This window comes from Spermophilus citellus (assembly GCF_964194105.1).
Source record: "Spermophilus citellus genome assembly, chromosome: 2".
Classification (NCBI taxonomy): Eukaryota; Metazoa; Chordata; class Mammalia; order Rodentia; family Sciuridae; genus Spermophilus; species Spermophilus citellus.
The window spans coordinates 225,066,535-225,093,130 of NC_138183.1; the positions used below are offsets into that span (position 1 = coordinate 225,066,535).

Here is a 26,596-nt window from a genome sequence, read left to right on the forward strand (position 1 = left end):
AGGTATATCAAAATTAAATTGTTTAAAAATGGTCATGAAGGAGTAATCTTAAAGGCACCCAGAAGTAAAAGACATTTATAAAGAGAGGGTATAAATACAAGATTTGTCCCAGTCTTCCTTCCAGAAGCAATACAAGCAAATAAACAAATTTGAATCTTCTATTATTAATTAACAAGAGAAAAAAACCTGTCTACCTAGAATTTTATATTCCATGAAAATATATATCATTTACAATCAAAGAAAAATAGGCACTTTTTTCAGAGAAACAAAATTTGAATTCCTTAACAGCAGATATGTACAAGAAGAAACATTAAAGTTCTTCAGGTTGAATGAAATATTACCTGGTAGAAAACTGGGTCCACACATGGGAACAAAGAATGACAGAAATAACAAGTGTGGGAGTGCATATAAAAAACTACATAGTATTTTATTTTTCCTTCTTCTTTTTTTTTTTTTTTTAGTATATGTGTGGTACTGAGGATTGAATCCAGCAGCACTCTACCTCTGAGCCACATCCCTATTTCTTTAGATTTTGTATTTATTGAGACAAGGTCTTACTAAATTGCCACTGCTAGGCTTGAACTTGTGATCCTCCTGCTGACTCAGTCTCACAGGTGACTGGCATTATAGGTATGTGCCAGGCTAATTTTTACTGTTTAAAGTAAAATTCCAAAAAATAAACCAAAATTAAAAACAATATTAGGACAGGGTTTATAACAAGTAGAGTAGCCTGGTACAGTGGCACATGCCTGGAATCCCAGCAACTTGGGAGGCTGGGGCAGGAAGATGGCAACTTAGCCAGCCTTGGCAACTTAGCCAGCCTCAGCAACTTAGCAAGGTCCTAAGCAACTTAGTGAGACCCTATCTCAAGATTAAAAATAAAATTAAAAAGGCTGTAGATGTGACTTAGTGGTAAAGCACTCCTGGGTTAAATCCTCAGTACCAAAAGGGGGGGGGGGGAATTAAGAAAAAAAAAAGAGGGCTGGGGATGTGGCTCAAGCAGTAGTGCGCTTGCCTGGCATGCGTGCAGCCCAGGTTCAATCCTCAGCACCACATACAAACAAAGATGTTGTGTCCGCTGAAAACTAAAAAATAAATATTAAAAAATTCTCTCTCTCTCTCTCTCACTCTCTCTTTAAAAAAAAGAAAAAAATTATGTTCTGGTAATAATTTGAAGAGTAAAATGTATGATCACACTAAGACAAAAGACAGGAAGGAGAAAATGACAATATGGTATTGAAAACTTCTTACCTTAACAAAAATTGGATATAATATTACAAATTTGGCATAATATTATTTGAAAGTATACTATGATAAATTTACCTCTAGAGGAGAAGTTGACAAACTATGCCCAGAGGGTCAAATCCAACTCACTTTCTGTTTATATAAACATAATTTTGTTGGTATATAACCATACCCACTTGTAAATGTACTTAAGGCCATTCAATAATACATATTAAAGATGTGCTAAAAGAGTAAACTTTATATTATATACATTTTACCGCAATAATAAAGTACAAGATGGGTGTGGTGGCAAATGCCTGTAACCCCAGTGAATTGGGAGGCTGAGGCAAGAGGTTTACAAATCCAAGGCTAGCCTCAGCCAATTAAGTGAGATCCCACCTCAAAATAAAAACTAAAAAGGAATAGGGATATAGCTCAGTGCCCTCTGGGACTTTAATGAATCATCATCATCATCATCATCATCATCATCAAACAATAGTTCTCAAAGAAAATAAAGGACTTCCTCATGTTATTACTCAATAAAAAATGTGCATAATTCCTTTAAAAACAAGATGAAAAAGATATGTAATGCAAACCCTAATCACAGAAAATGTGGTGGCTATATTAGTATAAAAAAAAATAGACCTCAGGACAAGAAACACTAGTAGGATAGAAATGGATATTTTGGAATGACAAAAAGGTCAATTAATCAGGAAGCCATAACAATCATAAATCTGTCATAACTATCAAGAATCATATATCTAATATCAGGCTTAAAACAGATGAAGCAAAAACTAACAACTGGAGGGCTAGGGTTGTGGCTCAGAGGTAGAGTGCTTGCCTAGCATGTGTGAGCCACTGGGTTCAATCCTCAGCACCACATAAAAATAAAATAAAGGTATTGTGTCTACCTACAATTAAAAAATAAATGTTTAAAGAAAAACCTGACAACTGGAAAGAGATAAACTCATAGTTACAATCCAAAATTCAAAACTCTTCTCTCACTAATTGATAGAACAAGTACAAAACATCAAGATAGCCAGGTATGGTGGCACACTCCTATAATCCCAGTAAATCAGGAGGCTGAGGCAGGAGGATTGCAAGTTTGAGGCCAGCTTGGCAACTTAGTAAGAATCCATCTCAAAACAAAAAATAAAAAGGACTGGAAATATAAGTGAGTGGAAGAGTGGCAGAGTGCCTCTAGGTTCAATCCCCAGTACCTTAAAAAAAAAAAAAGATAGAATATGAACAAAATTATCAACCAACTTGACCCTAATTTACAGTTATAAAACATTCTATATATCAATGGCAGAATATGTGTTTTTTTCCCCTCAAGGGGTACATGAAATATTCACCAAGATGGACAATATCCTTAGCTTAAAAAATCATATTTAAAATGATAAAAATCTTATATAGATTGTTCTCTGACCAGTCAAATTAAATTTGAAATCATTATCAGAAAAATATTTGGAAAATCTTCAAGTACTTATAAATTCCACAACATACTTCATAAAGGTCATACCTATATTCATGGGTTAAAGAATACTTCACAAGAAAATTTTTAAATATTTTGAACTGAATGAAAATGAAAATATATATTGAAATTTGTAGGATACAGCTAAAGCAGTGCTTAGAGGATATTTCATAGCTTTGAAAGTTCGTATTAGAAAAAAGAAAGGCATAGGGGCTGGGATGTAGCTCAGTGGCAAAGCGTCTGCCTTGCATTCACAAAGCCCTGGGTTCGACCCCCAATTCCAAAAAAGACAAGAAAAAGAACCCCACCAAAAAAAAAAGTAAGATTAAAAAAAAGCCAACCTCAGCAATGGTGAGAAACTAAGCAATTCAGTAAGAAAAAAGAAAGGCAAAGAATCACTTTAAGTCTAACAATAAGCAGCTAGAAAAAGAAAGCAAATTAAACTCAAAGTAAGTAGAATTAAAGAAATAAGAAAGTTAATAGCAAAATTCAATAAAATAGCAGGTAAACAAAAATGAGAGGAAAATCAATGAAACCAAAGCCTTGCTTTTCAAAAAGATGAAAAAAACTGTAAAACCTCTAACTAAACTGATCAATAAAAATGAGAAGACTCAAATTACTAATATCAAGAATGAGAGACATTAATGCAGATCTACAAAAGAATATAATGATAGGGAATATTATGAGTAACTCTTAGTCAATAGATTTGGCAACTTATGGAAAGGACAAACTTATTGAAAGACAAAAATTATCCAAACTATGTTGGGGGTCCCCAAGATCACTTCCAGTATTAGTGATTTACTAGGAAGACTCACAAGGTTCAATATATAATATTGAAAACATATATTTTTTCAACATATTATTCAATATATTGTATTCATTATATATTATATTCACTATATTGTATACATATTCAATACATAATATCTCATGGCTAAAATTATTACAACAAAAGGATAAAAAACAAAATAGGCAAAGGAAAAGTCACATGAAGTAATAAAGTCTAGAGAAAACCAGGTATAAGCTTTCAAGAGTCATCTCCTAGTAAAGCTATAAAAGACATGCCTAATTCCTACAGCACTGAATTGTGACAACATATGTGAATCGCTGTCTACCAGGGAAGCTCATTAGAGACTTAGTGCTCAAGGTGTTCTGGAAGGGCTGGTCTTACAGGGCACTCTCTACCTAGCTCATGCCAAACTCCAGACTCCAGAAAAAAAGAAATGTCCAGAAAAGGCCAGCTTTTTATACTAACAGTGAAGGCACTGTCAGCCACTCTTGTTAGGAAATGGTGAGAATGCTCTCAAAGTTTCCAAGCATCAGACAAAGGCCAACTTTTCTAAGAATAGCATTCTCAGGCCTGCTATGGTAACTCTTTTCTGCATACCAACATAATAAGTAATTGATAATCTGAATAGCCCTATAAATAATTTAAATACTTAATTCATCTAAAATATTCCCACAAAGAAAAAGCCCAGATAGCTTCATTGAGAGAGAGAGAATGAATCTTTTTTTTTTTTTTTTTTTTTTTTTTGTAGATGGACACAACACAATGCCTTTATTTTTATGTGGTGCTGAGAATCGAACCCGAGTCCCACCCATCCTAGGGGAGCGCTCTACCACTGAGCCATAATTCCAGCCCCAATTCATTGGTGAATTCTAACAATTAATAAAGAAATGATACCAATTCTACACAAACTTTTCGAGGAAATATAGGAAGAATGGACATTTTCCAACTCAGTTTATGAAGTGGCCAGTATTACTCTTGACACAAAAACCAAATAGTAAGGAAAACAAAATAAAACTTACAGGCTAGTATTGTTTGTCAATGCTAAATCTTCAACAAAGCATTAACAATTCAAATCCCGTCATATATAAAAAGGATAATATATTATGACTGATTGGTCTTTATCCAAGATGCAAGGTTATTTTAACATTTGGAAAACAATTAAGGTAACTAATAGATAACAGAATTTTTTTTTTTTAAAATGATCATATTAAAAGATATAGAAGGGCTGGGGTTGTGGCTCAGAGGTAGAGTGCTCGCCTAGTGATACCGCTGTTGACCGGTGACGAGTCCTTGCTTCCCCGATGTTGAAGAATAACACCAAAGAAGCACGCCGAGGCAAGGTCAGAGTAGAAATTACAAGTTTATTAAAGGACAGCAGAAAAGACTTCTCCCGGAGGAAGAAGGGGACCCAAGAGGTGGAATCCGTGGAAGTGCGGCTGTTTCCCCTTTTTGTAGTTTTGGTGATGGAATGTAGGTGGGAAGGGTTAGGACACAGGTGGGCCAAACGGGCAGGAAGGACTTTTGGGATGGGCTTATCACTTCTCTGGGATGGGCTATCTCCAAATCTGTTGGGGGCTGTTTCTTTGAGGTGGACTTTGGCCTAGGGCCTTTTCGGGACTTCATTAACATTCCATGAGTTGTCCTGTGTTTTCCCTGAGTCATTCTCAGCATGGCCTCCATTTTAGATTTCACTTGATATTAGACCCGATTTACCTAACTACACTGACTACCTAACTTTAAATCTGGCTTCACTAGCATACATGAGGCACTGGATTCGATCCTCAGCACCACATAAATGTAAAATAAAGATATTATGTCCACCTAAACTTAAGAATAAATATTTTTTTAAAAAAGGTACAGAAAAAGCATTTGACAAATTTTTTTTTGGAGGGGGGTACTGGGGATTGAACTCAGGGGCACTCAACCAGTGAACCACATCCACAGCCCTAATTTTGTATTTTACAGTGAGACAGGGTCTCATTGAGTTGCTTAGCCCATCCCTTTTGCTGAAGCTAGCTTTGAACTCATGATCCTCCTCCTCAGCCTCTTGAGCCCAGTGCATTTGACAAAATTTTATACCTATTTGTGGTAAAAATTCATTCATGACAAAAGCTCAGCAAATTAGGAATAGAAGAAAACCTTCTTAACCTGATAAAGAATATAAACAAGGGCTGGGGTTATAACTCAGTGGTAGCACACTTGCGTACCATGTGTGGGGCATTGGGTTTCATCCTCTGCACCATATAAAACTAAATAAAATAATAATAAACATCAACAATTAAAAAAAATTTTAAAAAAGAATATAAACAAAAAACCCCAACAGCTATAATAATACAAAATGATGAAATATTAAGTACTCTCCATCTGAGATGAGAAGGCAAGAATGCTCAGTATTGTAACTTTTATTCAACACTGTACTAGAGAGTCCTAGCTAATGAATGCTGTTGAGATACAGCATAATACTACATGTTATACTAAACCACTATAACAATAAATTTTAAAATGAGGTCAATGTAGAAAAATCAACTATATTTCTCTATGCAAAAAATGAACAGTTAGAAAAACAAAAATGTAAAATACAGTGTGGTAGAATCTGTGCTTAGCATGCATGAGGCCGTATGTTCCATCCCCAGCCCCAATACCCAACAGGAAAACCAAACAAAAAATACAACAGGATTCCAAAACATGAAATACTCGGATGTAAATTTAACAAAATATTTGAAAGATCTATACAATAAAAATTACAAACATTTCTGAGAGATTTTTTAAAAATATTCCCCTAAATGGAAAGCAATACCATGTTTATTAACTATAAGATTCAGTATTGTTATGATGCCAATTCTTCACAAATTATAGATTTAACATAATCCCTATCAAAATCCCACAGACTTTTTAAGTCTGATTCTAAATGTGATTAAAATGTAAAATGCTGAGGGCCATTGCCAAGTAGGAATGTCAACAGCGAAATTCCAAGGCTTGTTGTTTAATTAATCAGAAGGGGGGAGATGCTGAGGGCCATTGCCAAGTAGGAATGACGCATCGAAATTTCCTTGCCAGCGTACCCCATGTTAAATGGACTTGCCTTGGAATTTCGCTGTTGACATTGCATGTAAGGTGACCTTGCTCAAGGACCAGGGCGGATCCGGGTTTAGAGCTGATCAGGTTTGAGGAAGTATCCCGGTCCTTGGGTTTAGGGCGTTCCGGGTTTAAGACAATATGGGTTTTAGGGAAGTTGGAGGTTGAAGATTATTGCTGCTGGAAATAGGGCATTCCTGCTGCCTGAGCTCCCGTTGAGTTCTCGGGAGATTCAAAAAGTATTTTTGGGAAGAAAGCCTCGTGGAGTAGGTGAATTGGGCGGCAGCAGAACTGGGATTTCCCCAGAACGTGTGTAGAGGCCGGTGTGAGTTCAGGAATAAAGAATTGCTGTTTGAATCTACAAACCTGTGGTGGCTGGTGATTCTGTGCCAAGACATTGGCAGTAAAAGGCCTAAAATAGCAAAAAAAAAAAAAAAAAAAAAAATTGAAAAAGAACAACAAAATTGAAGGACGTATACTACATTTTAAAGCAATACTAGGGGCTGGGGATGTGGCTCAAGCGGTGGCGCGCTCGCCTGGCACGCGTGCGGCCCGGGTTCGATCCTCAGCACCAAATACAAACAAAGATGTTGTGTCTGCCGAGAACTAAAAAATGAATATTAAAAATTCTCTCTCTCTCTCTCTCTCTCTCTCTCTCTCTCCTCTCTCACTCTCTCTAAAAAAAAATAAATAAATAAAGCAATACTAATAAAGACAATGTGGTATTGGCTTAAATATAGACATATAATCAATGAATGGAACATGACAAAGAGTCAAAAATAGACCTGTAGATATTTGATCAACTGATTCTCAAAGAAAGTACCAAGGTATAATGGTAGAAAGAACAGTCTTTTCAATAAATGTGTGTCTCCAAACAACTGGAAATCCATATCTAAAAAATGACTCTTGATCCTTATATCAAGAGCCTGTCAAAATAAAAATAATTTATTCATAAAGTTGAAAAAGAATCTTCACACAAAAGTTAACTAAAAATGTACTTCAGACAACATATGTATACTCACTGAAAGCTTAAAATATAAAACAGGGAGAAAATTATCAGTGATGCAGGTTGTACTCCCCAATGTATTTTAATTTTACCTGAAACTTCTTATATTCTTCAACTTTTTTCTGACAGCATAACTTGTTGTAATGTTCTTGAAACTTAATATGAATTTCTTTAAGTGATGATAATTCATTTTTAATCTTGTTAATTTCTCCAATAAGTTCTTCAACCTATTATAACATTTAACCAAAATGAGCAAGTATATAAACATTTTTTTGTCTGAAATTATTAAAATAAGGTTTAGAAATACTGAGAAATAAAAACAATCACAAAATAATTAATAATACTAAATACTAGTTATTGGAATTATGCTAACCCTTAATAAATGTAATTGCATACTCATAAAACTCTATAAAATATTTTTATGCCAAATTTATGGGTAAAAAAATGAGAGTCTCGGGCTGGGGTTGTTGCTCAGTGGTAGAGCACTTGCCTAGCACATGTGAGGCACGGGGTTCGATTCTCGGCACCCTATATAAGTCTATTTATAAGTAAAATAAAGGTCCATCAATAATTACAAAAGTATTTTTTTTAAAAATGAAGTTGTTAAGTAACTTGCTCCCTATAATGCAGATATGAAATGTCAGGATTCAAATCCAAAGATAAATCTAGGTGCTGTGTTCGTAACTACTACACTAAGCCACCTCTTATTACAATCGAAAATTTATAATTTTTATTTTTAAAAATTCTACAAAAGTTATATCTTTCTTGCTTTCTTAAAGTTTTCTTTTGTTGTTGCAAATTAGATATAGAGATTTTTAACTCAACCAAATGAAGAGTATTGAGCACTAATGGTACAACAGAAAATGACACTTTAGCCTGATATTTACATCCACAAACTGAACTTAAGCTGCCTATAAAATTTAATAATATTTTTCCTGGGGGAGTATTCTTTCATGGAAACCTCAAATATGAGACACAATTCCACTGAAGAGGAAAACATAATTTTTAAATTAAAGATAATAATTTTATCTTGAAAACTTCTATCATAAATCTCCCAAATGCAATAGTAGTTATAGAAGCCAACAGGTATAAACTCACATTACTTTCCTTTGCTCATCTATTTTTAAAATATCTTTTAATTTGTTTTTTCAAGACTAAACTCTCCATTTGGTCTTCATCCCATCCTCTTCTATCTCCTTACTGCAGTGAATTTCTCTTCTGCCCATTCTCATGCTCTCACATTATACCAGCATTCTCTCCTCAGTCCACAAAGGTCCTCTATTCACATTCTTAATTTTTTTTCTCCTTGACCCCAGTTACTCTTTCTCATTTTGTAAAATGAATAACCCAGGACTGGGGATGTAGTTCAGAGATAAAGCACTTGCTTAGCATGCACAAGGCCCTGGGTTGGACACCCAGCATGCATTCATAAATAAATCATCAATCAATCATTGTTTTTCTTGGGAGAAAGTCATTGTTATAGTCTTATCAGAGAAAATGAATGTTTAAGTTTCTCAGCTCAACCAATTTCTTTTGTGGCATGTTTAGCCTATTTCAGTTTATATTTTTTTGCACTTCACAGTTTTCCTTATTCTGACAGTACCATTTCCATAATCTTTTAATCATTGTGGATGAGAAGAAGGTACTGGGATGCAATGGAGATTAATTGAAATTACTATGCTTATTGCTTAATGATAAATTTTATTGGTAGAGATTATTAAGCATTTTTTGGTATTCTCAAATAATTAAATATATAATACTTTTCTTAGATTTGAGAAAAGCTTATCAAAATCTTATATCAGTGATGACTTGGTTTTTCCAAACTATAAAGTAAGAAAACATGTTAGCTACAAATGAACTATATCAAGAGTTATTTGTATCATAAATCAAACAAAATCATCTACAGAAAATGATACAAAGCTGATATTAAAATACACATTATATTACTATATCAATATTGCATGTACTTTCATTAATACAATAGTCTTAAAATATAATCATACATTTCAAAAATATCACTTCCCTAAACTCGTAAGTAGTGACTTTCAATTGTTATTATTATTATTATTTGGAGTGCTTCAGATTAAATCCAGGGCTTCATGTATGCTATAGCCCCAGCCAATTGTGTTAATTCTTTAAAAGAACTGAAGAGGCAATGAAAATTGATATTAAAATAGAATAGTCAATTTTGTGGTCCACCAATCTTTAAAGTGAACCTTTGTATTTCACAACTTGAATTTACATCATTTATAGCATTATTTTATCTACTTCACTGAAATTAAAATAAATGCTTATAAAAATATTTATTAAAAATAAATAATTTTGGGTTAAGGAAATAATAATGTTTAAAGATGTTAATATTACAGAACTACTGCACACATGTTCTAAACATGGCTCTAATATATCTCAACAAAACTGCTGAGGAAAGTAAATAGATCATCTAACAACAGTAGATATATAAGCCTTTGTTTTAATCATTTACTAAAATACAATGCAGTGGTTTCATGAAAAGGTAAATTTTATTTGCCACATATGGAAGGTCATTTGATACATATTCATATATACACATATATATTTATGTATAAACACAAACATATATGTATGATCTTTTATGCATGAAAACATTACGGGAAATTTTGTTAAATTTAGCTCTTAAAAAGCACTCACTTTTTGGAAAAATAAGTGCAAGAAGAAAATGTGTCTGACTTTATTCCTGTATTATTTTTGCAATATTTTCTTAGCACTAAATAGGTATTTTAAATGTCTGCAGTTATTTAAAATATTTTAATATTTTATAGTTTAATAAACCTACATGTCTCTTCCAAGTTCCTTGTGCTTTCTCATGCTCATTCTGAAGATTAAGGAACTTTTCTTCATTTTCTTTTACCTTCTCCCTTTGCAGCTCATTATCTCTTTCAAGGGTCTGCAATAAAATTAATTATCCAAAAAATAATCAATACCACATTAATGAATTTTGATGTGTTTTATGTTGCTTGGACCTTTGCTTTCAACATGCTGAAAGTGCCATACAGATCAGTGATAATGTGCTATCTCAACAATAATTTTCATAAATTAACAGAAAGGTGCTTATAGTTTAGCTAACAGGAAATAGGGGGAGGTTATGATAAAGAAATGGCTATAAAAGGGTATAAAAACATTGCCATTATTCAGTTTCACTGCATAACTTTTAATGTACTGAAAAAGTAATATAAAGTACAGCACTGAAAAGTATGAAATGTAGCATAATCCAGTCTAACACTACTAAAAAATTTTAACTACCACAGAATAGTATTTCTTATCGTTTATTTTAGAAATTAACTGGCTAGAAAGTCCTGAAATACAATTTTAATTTCAAATTCATACTTCTTAGCATAACTTAACTATTTACCACATTAACTTACTTACTTCATTAATTTCACCACACTACCACACTACTTCCCCACCCCAAATAAAACCTTTAAAAAGTAAAAATAGTACCAAGTATTTTCTAAGATTAGGGTTTGTGAACTATTAAATTCTTGTCACCAATATTATTAAGTTTCTTCAATGTGTGCTTATAAACTTCTGTGAAAAATAAATAGTAACAACTTTCATTAACATGTCTAATATTCGGTGTTTAAAAGTTTATTTGTTTATTAGATGTCTGCTTGGTAAAATTTTCAAGCTACACAAAAGGATATCCAAAGAAAAGGTAAGATTATCCTCTATTAGTTATTCTTCCCCCTAAATAATTACTTTAGCATTTTTTTCTATAATTATAGAAACTGCCTATAGTCGTACAAGAATTGTTATGGTTTAGATATGAGGTGTCCCACAAAAGCCCATCTGTGAGACAATGCAAGAAGGTTCAGAGGGAAAATGATTGGGTTGTGAGTCTTAACCCAATCAGTGAATTAATATCCTGACAAAAATTAACTGAGTGGTAACTGAAGTGATAGGGTGTGGCTGCAGGAAATAGGAATTGGGGCATGACTTTGGGGTATATATCTGTATCTGGCAAGTGGAGACTTCTCTGCTTCCTGATCATCATGTGAGGGGCTTCCCTATGCCACACTCTTCCTCCATGACGTCCCGTCTCACTTCAAGCCCCAAGAGCCTACTGTCTATGGATTGAGACCTCTGAAACCATGAGTCCCCAAATAAACTTTTCCTCCTCTACAAGTGTTCTGGTTGGATTTTTTAGTCACAGCAGTGAAAAAGCTGACTAAAACATATATATATGTTTTAATATATACATATATATATATTTTAGTATATATATATATACACACATACATATAAATGCATATATATATTTAATATTTACTTTTTAGTTGTAGTTGGACACAATATCTTTAATTAATTAATTTTTATGTGGTTCTGAGGATCGAACCCAGGGCCTCGCCTGTGCTAGGTGAACAATCTACCATTGAGCCACACCCCCAGCCCCTATATATATTTTAAATACGGATGAACCATGTTACATGTACTATTCTATATTCTTTGTAAAAAACAAAATAATGCCTTGCTTACTTTTTTTTAAAAGAGAGAGAGAGAGAGAGAGAAAGAGAGAATTTTTTAATATTTATTTTTTAGTTTTTCGGCAGACACAATATCTTTGTTTGTATGAGGATTGAACCTGGGCCACACACATGCCAGGTGAGCGCGCTACTGCTTGAGCCACATTCCCAGCCCCCTTGCTTACTTTTCATACTATTATACATAGATCAATTTCATTTTAAGGCTTCATAATATTTTATTTAAAGAGTTATCAATTACATCTAAAGTATTCAATATGAAAATACACAATTATTCAAAATAACAGCAACTTATCTAACAAAAAGCATGTTACAACTTGTAATATGAAAATTCCCCTCTATTTCATAAGAAGCTATGCACCTTGAGAGCACCCAAATGAATACCTATTTCGATTGCTTCTATTTCAGGATAATGAAAATGTTAATACAAGATACATTTCCTTAATTTATGTTACATATAACAATGGGGAAGTTTCTAAGTATTTACAATAGTGTATAATTAAGCCTTTTAGTACTTTTAACAATTAAGCAAATATTTTATAGTTTTTAAATCAGTAACATACTGTATTATTAAAAATAGACAAAAGTTTAGGGAAGAGAATGGAAGAATATAATATAGTCTATATCCTAGTAATAATAAATAACCAAAAGCAACTTTTTATTTATTGAATGATGTTGAATAAGGTGATTTGAACAATAAAAATAAATAGAAAATCAAGACTGTAGTATTTGAGTGGCTTATGTTTGAGTTGTAGAGGTAACTGAAGGGCAAGATCTAGGAAGAGAGCATCATAGTCCTGAATCAGTGTACTGGAGACATAAATCATTTCCTGTCCCACTTCCCCATGTAAAAGAAACTGCCTCCTTCAAGTATTCTCTCAGTTTGTTTTGGACACACCCCATCCTTTCATTATAATTTAAATTGATTGCTTTCAGTCTACTGTACAAAGCAGGTTATCAATTAGGATTCCCTTCTCTCTTCTGTTGTGTATCTTCCTGTTTCCTAGATCCATGGTTTTCTCTTTGGGTTTACTCCCTTTTCTTGGTAAACTTTGTTACTTCTCAATAAAGGAGACATAGATGGTAAATTATCTGAGACCTTGCATGCCCCCAAATTTGTTTTTCTTCCAATACTTGGCAATTAGAGTAGCTGAATACAATAGAACTCTACTTTGGAAATCAATTTCTTCCCAATTTCAGCAGGCATGATTATTTTCTTATATCTTCCAATAATACCATTAAAAAGTCTAACACAAATATGTTACCATTCTCATTCTTAATTCTTTGTATGTAATCTACTTTTTCTACACAGAATTTTAGAATCATCTTTTTATGTATAGTACAAAATTTCATGATGATATACATTGGTATCATTATAAAATCATATCATTCAGGTGTGGGTAAACTTTTGTATTTCTCTTTGATTATTTTTTCCCTCCATTTTCTCCATTGTTTCTCTGAAACCAGACTCTTTGGACTGATTCCCTAATTTTCTTTCTCTCATTTTCCATCTTCTATGTGTTTTGGTTCTACTTTATAGAAGATAAATAACATTATAGGGACATCAACATTTATAGAGATATCAACATTATCCTCCAACCTTTCCATTGCATTTTTATTTCCTGAGTGTTTCTCTATAGACTCCTAATTCTTGTTTTGTGGATTATATATTATTTTCACATGGTTTTTCATTATTTTATTTGTTCTCTGAAATAGAATGTATTTTGACATTTTATTCATATATAGAATATAACTTCTCATTCTTCTGGTTGTACATGATGTAGAATTACATTGGTTGTGTAATCATATATACACATAAGAAAGTAATGTCTGATTCATTCTACTATCTTTCCCATTCCCATTCCACTCCCTGCCCTTCATTCCACTTTGTCTAGTCCAAAGTACTTCTATTCTTCCTGCCCCTCCCCATTCATTGTGAGTTAGCATCTGAATATCAGAGAGAACATTTGGCCTTTTGTTTTTTGGGGACTGACTTGTTTCACTTAGCATCATAGTCTCCAGTTCCATCCATTTACTGGCAAATGCAATAATTTCATTTCTCTTTGTAGCAGAGTAATATTCCATTGTGTGTGTGTGTGTGTGTGTGTATATATATGTGTGTGTGTATATATATATATATATATATATATATATATATATATATCTATCTCACAATTTCTTTATCCATTCATATGTTGAAGGGCACTTAAGCTGGTTCCATAAGTTTAGCTACTATGAATTGAGAAGCTATAAACATCACTATAGGATGCTGACTTTAAGTCCTTTGGGTATATGCTGAGGGGTAGGGTAACAGAGTCAAATAATGATTCCATTCTGAGTTTTCTGAAGTCTCTCCATAATGCTTTCTAGAATGATTGCACCAATCTGCAGTCCCACCAGATCCCACATCCTCGCCAACATTTACTATTACTTGTATTCTTGATAATTGCCATTCTGACTGGAGTGAGATGAAATCTCAGTGTAGTTTTAATTTGCATTTCTCTAATTGCTAGAAATGTTGAACATTTTTTTCATATATTTATTCACCATTTGTATTTCTTCTTCTGTGAAGTGTCTGTTCATTTCCTTAGCCCATTTGTTGATTCGGTTATTTGTTTTGATTTTTTTTTTTTGGTGTTAAATTTTTTGAGTTCTTTATATATCCTGGAGATTTTTGCTCTATCTGAGGTGCAGGTATCAAAGATTTTCTCCCATTCTGTAGGCTCTCTCTTCATATAATTGATTGTTTCCTTTACTGTGAAGAAACTTTTGATTCCATCCCATTTATTGATTCTTGATTTTACTTCTTGCACTTTAGGAGTCTTGTTAAGGAAGTTGGCTCCTAAGCTGACATGATGTATATTTGAGCCTGCTTTTTCTTCTATTAGGAGCAGGGTCTCTGGTCTAATGCCTAAGTCCTTGATCCACTTTGAGTTTTGTGCAGGGTGAGAGATAGGGGTTTAATTTCATTTTGCTATATATGGATTTTCAGTTTTCCCAGCACCATTTGTTGAAGAGGCTATCTTTTATCCAATGTATGTTTTTGGTGCTTTTGTCTAATATAAGATAACTGTAATTATGGGTTAGTCTCTGTGTCCTCTATTCTGTACCATTGGTTTACACGTCTGTTTTGGTGCCAATTCCATGCCATTTTTGTCACTATAGCTCTGTAGTACATTCTAAGGTCTGATATTGGTGCCTGCTTCACTTTTCTTGCTAAGAATTGCTTTGGCTATTCTGGGTCTCTTATTTTTCCAAATGAACTTCATGATTGCCTTTTCTATTTCTATGAAGAACATCTTTGGGATTTTAATAGGAATTGCATTAAATCTGTATAAGCACTTTTGGTAATATGGCCACTCTTTAAAATATTTTTTTGTTGTCAATGGACTTTATTTTGTTTATTAATATGCAGTGCTGAGAATTGAACCCAGTTCCTCACACATTTGAGGTAAGTACTCTATCACTGAGCCACAAACCCAGCCTAGTATGGTCATTTTGATAATGTTAATTCTGCCTATCCAAGAACTTGAGAGATCTTTCCATCTTCTAAGGTCTTATACATTATTGATGACTCTACTGATATAGAAATTAGGAAAACTATCTTACTCACAATAGTCTCAAAAATATTTGGGTATTATTATTATTATTATTATTACTGATGCTGTTCTGTTTTTCATATTGGAGGCTTTCTTCAAGTGTTCAATAGTAGTAATTAACTACCTGTTCATAGTAAGGATGTGGTGTTAAAAAGCTGTTTCAAGTTTACTGTGAGTTGACCTGGATGAACTGTTTCATTTGGAAAGCTTAATTGCAGCAGTTATAGTCTTTTTTCCAGGCAGATTAATTCCTTTAACTGTCCTTCAAACTCCCCAACCTAAACGTCCAACCTTCTGCTAAGTAGGAGAGGGACAGTGACAATTTGTACTGGGTGAAGAAGAGAATCTAAGTTTGCAATAGCATCTTATATAATCTTCTAGTATAGGATTTCAACTGCACACCCTACTTCTAGAGACACATGATACTTACAATTCCTGATCATTTATGTTTTATTATGTTTATGTGTGTTATAGTAGGGAAGGGAAATGGCTGGAGAGCAAACCCAGTGTCTTGCGCATTCTAGGCAAGCACTCTACCACCGAACCCCAACCTTAGCCCTTATTTCTGCATCTTTGACTTAGGTTTCCATTTCCTCTTCTGTGTAAATTACCAATTGTCCAGCTAGTTCCCATTTTTAAAATACTATTTTTATTGTTTCCTCCCCCATTTCCTTTTCCTTGGGATTTATTAACGTCATTTATTACAGTTTCGGGATGGGGTAGAAGTGAATATGTATTCAAGTCATTGTTTAACCACAAGCCCTGATCAAACAATATCAGAACTCAGGAAGAATATGAGTTATTTCCTGTTCATCATCCATTCATTTAATAAGAATAAGCTCCTCCTGTGTACCAAATGCTATTTTATGTTCATATAGTACATCACTGAAAACATTGCTGCCCTCATGGAGTTTATATTCTATCAGGAAATTATTTGGTATTACTTATAATTAGATTAAAAAATCTGATAGTCTTGTGATTAAAAAAAGGATATTGTGGAAGGTAAAAATAAAACCATCTGCTAATGCTTTAATCTACCAAAAACTAAATAAATTGTCCTAGTTAGTACTATGTTACCATTGTAACTATAGAAATAAAATATGCAAAGTTATTTTTCTTAATATTGTGACTATAGGAACAGAAATAGTCTTATAGTACACTAAATCATAAAATTAAATCACAGTAGAAAATATTTTCTCTCATGAGTATTTAGGTCTCTAGATTCTAAAATTTACTACTAAAAAAGTAAGACAGATGACAGCATGATTGCTGAGCACTGAAAAACAGTTGGCCATTATCAAGAGTAATGATCCCTTGTAGTGCAGGTGGAATTAGAATGCTCCTCAAGAAAACACTGGCTATCTATGCAGCATAATCCTTAGCAACAGTTCAACATTAATATTTTGTTGTGCTATATATCAGTGGTTCTCAGACACTAGTCTGCAGATAAGTACTGATCCATGACAAAATTTTCACTAGTCCATGGCAAAAAAAAAAAAATGTCAATATAAGGCCGTTAAATTACTTTTCTTGTAAAGAACTGTCCATTATCTTGAGATTATGTCCTTAATATACTTTTGATATTAAAATGTTCATTTTAAAAATGATAATGATGATAAATGGTATTGCTTGTTTTTTAATGAGCTTGCTTCTCAAAATAAGCTGACAGTTCTATTTTTTATAAATTTTGAATCTTTACTGTTTTACATCTAACTTCAAGGGAGAGGTACTAATTATGATAATTAATGATAGTGGTTTTGTTTACCAAGATAACAGTAGTCATAGTTAAAATATCCTGGGATTATCTTGATAGTCATTGTTAACTCAAAAGAAACCCATAACTATACATTTATGACTACTATCGGCTGTTTAAAATTCAGTAATACTTAAGAATTGGAATTAGAGTTTATGAAGAGACAATTAAGAACCATCTTAGTATAAGTGCTCTAACAAAATTGGCAGCTCTCATAGATCTAGGAAAGAATAATAGTATGAAGTTGTAAAAACAATGCCTGATTAAAACCAGGATAAAAGTTTAATTCAAGTTTTGCCACTATTACAAGGCCTTGTATGACACTGCTTATATTTTCGTGAACTGAAATGTTTTGATTAGTCAATCTCTAATATTTTGTTCCCCTTAAAAATCTGTTTCAACTTGGTTCTATGAATTAGGAGATGCTCCTGCTAATGCTAATACTGCTAATACTGATTCCTACATGGGAGGTGATTATAGTTTTCATGGAAAATATTCAGCTTTACCTTTTCTCCTTGCTACCAAAAATCCCAGAAGAGGGGCAGAAATGTCTTTTATGGGCCACCCCAGGAGAACACGCCCCTACTTCTGTCTAAGTAGACATCACATCAGTTGGCTTAGGGGTACTCAGGGCATTTCCTGCCCTCCACTTCTACATTTCTGTATGTAGAGCCCAGAATGAGCAGATTCTCTCTTACGCACACTTCTAGAGCCACAGGTATTAGAACCAACAAATACACTTCAAGTCTTACTAACAGAGATTTTTCCCCAAAACCTTCCACTTTGAAATTTCCCGACCAGAACTGGGCATTAATTAATATGTTCTTGGTAAATTTCCCAACTTCAAGAAACATGGCAAGCTTCTTCACATGAATTTACCATATTTTATTCTACTGACAACACCAGGAGTGGATCTCAAGTGTTCATACAAGGAACAAGGGGCAGTCTTCCCTTCTTGTACCTCAATCTCCATAAGGGATTTTCTTTTAGACTCTCACACTTAGCATCATCCCCTTCCACTATGGAAGTAGAGAAAAACCTCTCTTTTTTAACACTGCACTCTCAAAATATCAGTGACCATAATGTATTCCCTTCCAATAATTTTCTTTTTAAATTTTTTTTGTAGTTGTAGATGGTCAGACAGACTTTATTTTATTTGTTTATTTTTTTATGGTGCTGAGGCTTGAACCAGTGCCTCATGTATGCTAGCCAAGTGCTCTACCATTGAGCTACAGCCCCAGCCCCCAATAATTTTCAGATATATAAAATATATTATGTATATAATATAGTATATATATTATATATGATATATAAAATATATAATTTTCATATATATGTATGTATTGTGTGTGTGTGTGTAATATATATATATATTAAAAAATATATATATATGGAAGAGCTGGGATGATTGTGCCAACAGTACTAGTGCTATCATATTCCTAAGAACACAGTTCTGCCCTGAAATTATGAGAGCTGGTTGACTGCTCTTTTATAATGTGGATGACACTTTCACCTTTTTTCTTTCAATATTATTTTAGTTGTTGATGGATCTTTATTTTTTATTTATATTCAGTGCTGAGAATCAAACCCAGTGCCTTGCGCATGCTAGGCAAGTGCTCTACCATTGAGCTATAACCCCAGCCTGACACTTTTTTATTTTCAGTTTTAGACCTCAGCCACAATTCTAAGACAAAGAAATATCCCATTCATTCTATTATAAAATGAAATCAGACATTTCATTTTATACTTTACTTTAAAGACTGAAAACAAAAGTTGATGGAGTTCAGTATCTTGCCCCTAAAATTAAAAAAAATCAACAAAATTGCACAGATGGATACCAATTAAACAGGCAAAGCTCATTAGAAATATGATAAAACACTATAAACATACATGTATATAGTGTATATATATATGTGTGTGTGTATATGTATATATATAACCTGATTATTTTCTTTTAGCATCTTCAATTCTGCATCCATTTCAGTATTAGCTTGAATTTGTTGCTGAAGTAACTGCTGCATATGTTGAAAAGAAATGATGATAGCCTTTAAAAATATATAAATATATCAATTTTTAAATGTTTACTATAACAGTCATGTCTCTAAACTCATTCTTCATATACATTTTGTAATTTCTAATTCATTATAGTTTAATTTCAATATTTTATTAAACTAATGGCAAATTTTATAATAAAATATCTAAAAATATTTCTTACATAATTTCCAAAGAAATATTATTTCCAAGAGTCCCTTAAATAATTAACTAAGTTTTTTTAATTGGACCATGACACTATTGAAAATTTTGAAGAATTCAAAACTAAAATAAACTTTTGTTGACTTGCCGCCCCCTGCAAAATAGCAAATATATCTCTACTAAAATGTCATATGGGCTATATTACAAGATGTTATAATGAACTAGGATGTCATGAATCAAATGGAGGAAAAGCAGAAGAAAAAGAACAGGAGTTTTCTTTCATGTACCTTTTTAAAAAATTAGAATAATTATAAATATCAAACAGATTCATATGAGAGGATAATGTCCTGAAAAAGTAAGCACTATGTATAGATTCATATGAGAGGATAATGTTCTGAAAAATCATGCATTGTGTATAAATACACTTCAATAATTACCTGCTAGGGCACGACTTGTCTGAACGAAGAAAAAAACTGATCTTTTAAAAATGGGAGTATATATGTGACCGTTATACACATTCTAACTGAAAGCTTACTATTTGCTACATATTGACTTAAACATGATTCCATGTGTTACTTTATTTCCCACACTGTAGCTGATTTTAAAATATTTACTGATTTCATAAATATCTTATGATTGCTTACCTGTTTTTCTTCTTCAGTATGGGTAATCTCATCATTAATCTTCTTATTTAATTCTAATTCCTTCAAAAATTTGAATAATTTTAAAGTTATGGTACAAAATTCAAATTCTACATTCAATTCAGTGCTCAAAAAACTTGAGAATGACATGACCTATTACTCCAGAGCACCCACATTTGCTTGTGGTTGAAACAATGGCTCCAATGAATTGAGGAAGGTATCAGAATTCAATATAGAGCCGGGTGTGGTGGGGTGCATGCCTGTAATCCCAGTGGCTTGGGAGGTTGAGGCTCCTATCATGAGTTCAAAGCCAGTCTCAGCAACAGAGAGGCACTAAGCAACTCAGTGAGACCCTGTCTCTAAATAAAATACAAAATAGGGCTGGGGATGTGGCTCAGTGGTTGAGTGCCCCTGAATTCAATCCGTGGTACCAAAAAAAGACATTAGAAAATGAAATATAATATAGTCTTTAAAAAAAGAATTCAATATAGATTTGTACAAACTTGGAAAGGTTAAAACTACAAAATCCCTCATCTTTAAAGCTCTTTGGAGACACCATTGTATTACAATATTATCCAAAATCAAAGTGAAAATAAAATGGTTGCAGCTAAATTTTTTGTCCTTGATAATAGCAAAAATTATCTAATAATTAAAAAAATTCATAATAGCTTGAATTTTTACTATGTATGGCAATTTTGAAAAGAAGAAACATTTTGTGCTATAATCCTAAAATTCTCATGCATTTAAAAATAATTACTTTTATAAACTTGAATACATTAAATCAAATACCATGTTGAGTCTTTCTTGAAGTTCTTCAAATTTCTGTTCTTTAATTCTTATATTGATGTTTTCTTCTTCTATTTTATATTGACATGTGACCTTGGACTTTATCAAGTCAGAAGCTATTTTTTTTAGTTCCTTAATGTAAAAAATATGTCAACAAAATTCAGTACACATATTTCATCAAAGTAAGGTAGTTCCCTGACAATTTCAAAATTCATCTTTAAACCTATAATTATAATTCATATATCAAGTTAATACTACCAGTATATCAAGATCTACTTCCTGTAGCTCCTTTGCAAGATTAGCCAACATGGGAATGCAACATGGGGTTAATAGAATAGGCAAGACCAATCACATGGGGATAAAAAACATGCACTAACCAACCAGAAAAGTAGAGGGTTTTCATTCATTACTTATTCAATAACCATCTTCTGAGATAGCTGGTCATGGTGGCACACACCTGTTATCCCAGTGACTTGTGAAGCAGAGGCAGGAGGATTGAAAATTTGAGGCCCCTCAGCAACTTAGTGAAGCCCTAAGCAAGTGAGAGCCTGTCTCAAAATAAAAAACTAAAAAGGACTGGGAGTTGTAGCTCAGTAGTAAAGTGCCCATTGGCTCAACCCACAGTACTGAAAAAAAAATCTTCTGAGATAATGAAAATGATAATATAGGATTCTCAATTTGATTAGCATCAAGTAAGAAATAATTAAAATATAATGTATTACAGAAATGTATAAGAAGCATAAAGAAGGAAATGGTTTAGTTATAGACATCAAGAAGTTATTACACAGAAAAGTAGCATTTGAATTGAGTCTTTAAAGATTCAGAAGGGGAAGGGGAAAATATTGGTAATGTAGCTAGAAATCTGGCAGGACTCAAATTTTAAGAGGAAGTTGTCAAGATAAAGAATTTTATTTTTATTCTAGGGACAATGGGAATTAACCACTGAAGGATTTAAGGGTTTTTTTGTTTTATTTTTTTATTTGTTCTTTTTAGATACTCAAGACAGTAGAGTGTATTTTGCCATATTATACATACCTAGATTATAATAACTTATTCTAATTACGATCCCATTCTTTTGGTTGTGATGTAGAATTTCATTGGTCATGAATTCATATATGAACATAGGAAAGTTATGTTAGATTCATTCTACTGCCTTTCCTATTCCCATCCCCGCTTCCTACTAAAGAATTTTGAATAGGATGATAAGACAAGATTTGCTTTAAAAAATAATTTTGGCAGTGTGCAGAAAGTATAATTTAGAATTATGAAAGAAGTCTTCATTTGTGAACCATTACATGTCTGTTTAGTTTAGCTGATACCAATCACATTAAAATCCTAACATATCAATTTCTAAATTAGTGTGCAACTGATTGTATTGCTGTTTTGTGTATCTATTAAATACCCAAGAAGTGATTTTTATAGCCTTGATTACATAGCTTCTGAGCTCCCTTTGTATTCTGGAGGAACTCTGCATTATAAGAACCCACTGTGCACCAGAGAAGCTAAAATACTAGATACTTGCTTTATAAGCTTGAGAACAGACTCTGCTAATCAGATGCACAAGTCTTGGATGTTGGGTCAAGACTATTACAAAGGACAAGGACTGCTGCAGATCTGTCTGTTGGTAGACAGTGGGGACAGTGTCAGTAACTTCAAGCTTCCATGGGTAACAATGATGCCTCCCAGACAGTAGTGCATCCACTATGGTCAGCTGAGATGATACAAGGTATACAGTAATCAGCAGTGGGAGCTGGTTTTATGCTTTTGTCTTAAATATACTGCATGGTCTCCCGTTGGAAGCCATGTATGAATTATGGATTTTGTTTGAGCCATTAGGGCGGGGAAGCTGCTTTTCTGGAAACTTCTGGGTAAAATTCCCCAATTTGAGAAAGCCCAGATCACGCTGGCACTGTGCCTTAGTTCACAGCCCTAAGTTCAAATGCAGCTGCCCAGAGCAACCACCAAAGAACCTGTTTTTCCCACTCTTATCCTGTTTTCCTGAAGAAGCTTGCCATTCTGAAACCTTTAATGTATTTCCCCTTAAATAAAGGACTGGCCTTTTTCACTTGTTCAGTTCCAGTTCCTATCAGGGCTGGAAGACCCACCAGGTGCTCCCTTTTTAAAAATCTAATTTCTGTCTTTGTCTTTTATACCTTAGTGATTATTTTCAAACTTTTTATTCTCCCAGCCAGTTCACATCTCCAAACAGGAATCTGCTCTACCAGAGTGCTGGTAACCCTGGCAGTCTCCCTTGCTCCTAATGATTTTTCAAGTCTGAGATAATCAACATTCTTCCAATAAATTCTTTTGCTGACTAAGTCAGCTTGCAATTAAGAATCCTGACAAATATACTTCAAATTTTTGGTTTCTGAACTACCTAAGCAATAGATTCTTGACTCTTTAGTTAAAAATAAAAAGCTGAAACAGTAGGATGGTTAAGGTTACACAATTTTAAAAATTGATTCATGTTCTCTATTTTTTAAAAAATTAAAAATTTCTTATGTGGTTTTCAAAATAATATTTACAGTTACAGAAATAAGTAATTAGAGGACAGAAGATGACAAATAATTAAGTCCTAAGGAACTCCACTATTCACAGACTGAAGATGTCAGTATAAAAGGCCAAAGAGTACAGTCAACTGAGGTAGGAGGAAATCCAAAAGTGCAATATCAAGCAAGCAAAACAGAAGCAACAGAAAATAGGGCTGCCAATACTTCTGAGTTCTACATGTTACAGTTTCAGCCCACCCAGAGAGAAATTTACTATACTACATCATATTTCAAAATCCAGAAGAAAGGACTCATTAGTCTTAGCTTACATACCACCTTTGGATATGTACATTGCATAAAGTGACTGCTAAAAGTAATCAAAAGATAGGGCTCTATACTCAGAAGAACAAGAAAACAAATTAATATCCCGGTATGATGAAACCAATCAGCATGTATTAAAGTAACGTAAAAAAGACTGAATGAAGGAGGAGAGGCAGGTTTGAACTGGGCCTTGAAGAATGAATAGTAGATTGAATATCCTCCATTTGTCCCTCCTTCACTTTCTACCCTTTCTGTACACTGCTTTGTGCCCTGTTGTGTGGCTAAGCTCTTTGAGTATAGGACACCCCACCCTGCCCTCTGGCTCCTTGTTAGGTTAAATCTGTAGGAGGCATCAGTGAATCAGCAGGCTAGGAAAAGAAAGAGATTGAGGTATTTTCCCAGTTTCTGCCCTACCTAATCACAATTTGGCAATGGTGTTGTATCTTGACCAAGTCACAGCTTCTGACTTTGGCCTTCTTTTACAACCATAGCTAGTTCTTGCCACATTTCAGCATCTGCTTCATTCCCTTGCCCCTTCTAGTATAGGCATGGTAATAAACTCCCTACTACTTTTATCCTTTGGTACTTTACCATCCCTTGTTGGTCTTCCTTAACTCTTCCCACATTTATGTAAATAGCTTCTTCATTAAATCTTTCTCAATTACCAGTCCCAATGTGCCATCTGATTCCTAACACAACCTTGTTTAATACAAACAAAATAAAGAGAAGACATTTCAAGAGTGGGAGCAAAAGTAGAGGAAAGCAAAAGCAAAAAGGAAGAACTAAGAATAATACTAATGGCCACAAAGATTTTGGTTAAAATAGAATGGAACATATCTTTTAAGAAGTAGCAGGAAACAATGTTGAATATGTAGAATGGGCAAACCACAGAACCTCTGGAAAGCCAATTAAAGAAGTTTGGGACTTGATTTGGTGGGCAAAGGAAAACTACTCAACCCATCATTCCTTCTATATACACCAGGTACCTACTCTGTGTCAGTCACCTACAACTGGTACATTAAACCAGTATCTCAGTGAACTCTTGTCAAAAAAAGTGAATAAAATCTGAAGAAAACACAGGCTAAGAGACTATTACATTAATTCAGACATGAGATGATGAGTGTCTATACTATTTAAAAATGGGAAATGGGGGATAAGACATTCTAAAAAAAGATATCATCAACTGAACAAACAAAATGAAGATAAAAAATGATTCCAGAGTATATAGATGAAGGTAGACAAAATGAAAAGGGGGAATGAAATATGAAAGGCAGAAACATAAAAATGAAAAATCTGCTTCACTGATAAAAGATATGAAATACGTATTACAATTTCATTTAGGAGAGAGAAAATGTCATGAGATAGACTCTTAAGAAAGCCAAAATGGGGACTGGGGCTATTAGAAAACAGATGGCATGGGGCTGGGGTTGTGGCTCAGAGGTAGAGTGCTTACCTAGCATGCGTGAGGCCCCCGGGTTCAATCCTCAGCACCACTTTAAAAAGTAAAATATATTGTGTCTGTCTATAACTAAAAAGTAAATATTTTTAAAAAAGAAAAAAAAAACAGATGGCACATTGGAATTGGTAGAGCACTTGCCTTACATGTGTGAGGCACTGGGTTTGATCCTCAGCACCACATAAAAATAAATAAAGATATTGTGTTCATCTACAACTATAAAAATTTTTTTAAAAAAGCCAAAATGCACAAATCATTAAGCCTAAGCTGTTACTATTTTGGGGAAGGGAGAGGGTTACTGGGGATTTGACCAAAGGGCACTTTAACACTGAGTCACAACCCCAGTCCATTTTATTTTTTATCTTGAAACAGGGTCTGGCTAAGTTGCTTAGGGCCTTGCTATATTAAATTGCTAAAGCTAGTCTCGAATTTTCAATCCTCCTGCCTCAGCCTCTCAAATCACTGAGATTACAGGCATGCGCACCACCACCACACCTGGCAACGCTGTTACTATTCTCAAAACACATCCTTCATTTATATATATATTATTTCATATTATAAAAGGTAGCACCCAAAGAATTTCCCCAAAGGAAGTGTCAGTGTACCAATAATGACTTACCTTAACAAGCAGCAAGATGGTTTCTTCTGAAGAGTTGTATGAATTTTTTTCAGGGATAATAGGATAGTGAAGAATCCAATATATGATTAACCTTGAAGTTAAAGTCACAAAAAGGAAATAACCTACAACCAGTTGAAAATATGGAACTAGAGAACCAAAAACAGTAAGTAACATGTGTTTATAGTTCCAGCTACTCAGAAGGATGAGGCTCAAGTGGATCACTTGAGCCCAAGCGTTCAAGACCAGCCTAGGCAATAAAGTGAGACACTATCTCTAAAAATAAGTAAATAAATAAATATATTTTAAAACTTAAAAGAAGGGCAGGAAATGTGTATGGGAAGTCATTCCTGAAGAAAATGACTAGATTAAGAAATATAAACTCATTGAAAGACAGATGATAAAAGAAAAATAGAGACCCGAGGATAGTTTTGGAGAAACAGGAGAAAAGGGAATAATCAGGGAGCCAGAGGAATTAATTTGTTAGAGTACCAGAAAACCTTTAAATAGATCACTTTTACATAAATGTCATAAAACTATGTTTTAAAGTTCCTTTATGCTTATAGTTTACTTTTTTAAACTTCATCACTTGTACAAAACACAGTATTCTATAATGGAAAACAGTGTGAGAATACCCATAGGATGCCTTGGTTACA

General features: G+C 33.5%; 1 protein-coding gene across 1 annotated transcript in view; it reads right to left on the reverse strand.

The window, feature by feature from the left end:
• The window catches only part of CCDC73 (coiled-coil domain containing 73), a 141,399-nt gene that overhangs the window by 14,427 nt on the left and 100,376 nt on the right, over positions 1 to 26,596 (reverse strand). Inside the window, exons 9-13 of the mRNA XM_081279380.1 lie at positions 21,062 to 21,190; positions 20,276 to 20,335; positions 19,379 to 19,483; positions 10,382 to 10,492; positions 7,662 to 7,796 (exon numbers count right to left, since the gene is read on the reverse strand). Coding sequence (XP_081135506.1) covers positions 7,662 to 7,796; positions 10,382 to 10,492; positions 19,379 to 19,483; positions 20,276 to 20,335; positions 21,062 to 21,190 — 540 coding nt within the window. The remainder of the gene's footprint in view (positions 1 to 7,661; positions 7,797 to 10,381; positions 10,493 to 19,378; positions 19,484 to 20,275; positions 20,336 to 21,061; positions 21,191 to 26,596) is intronic.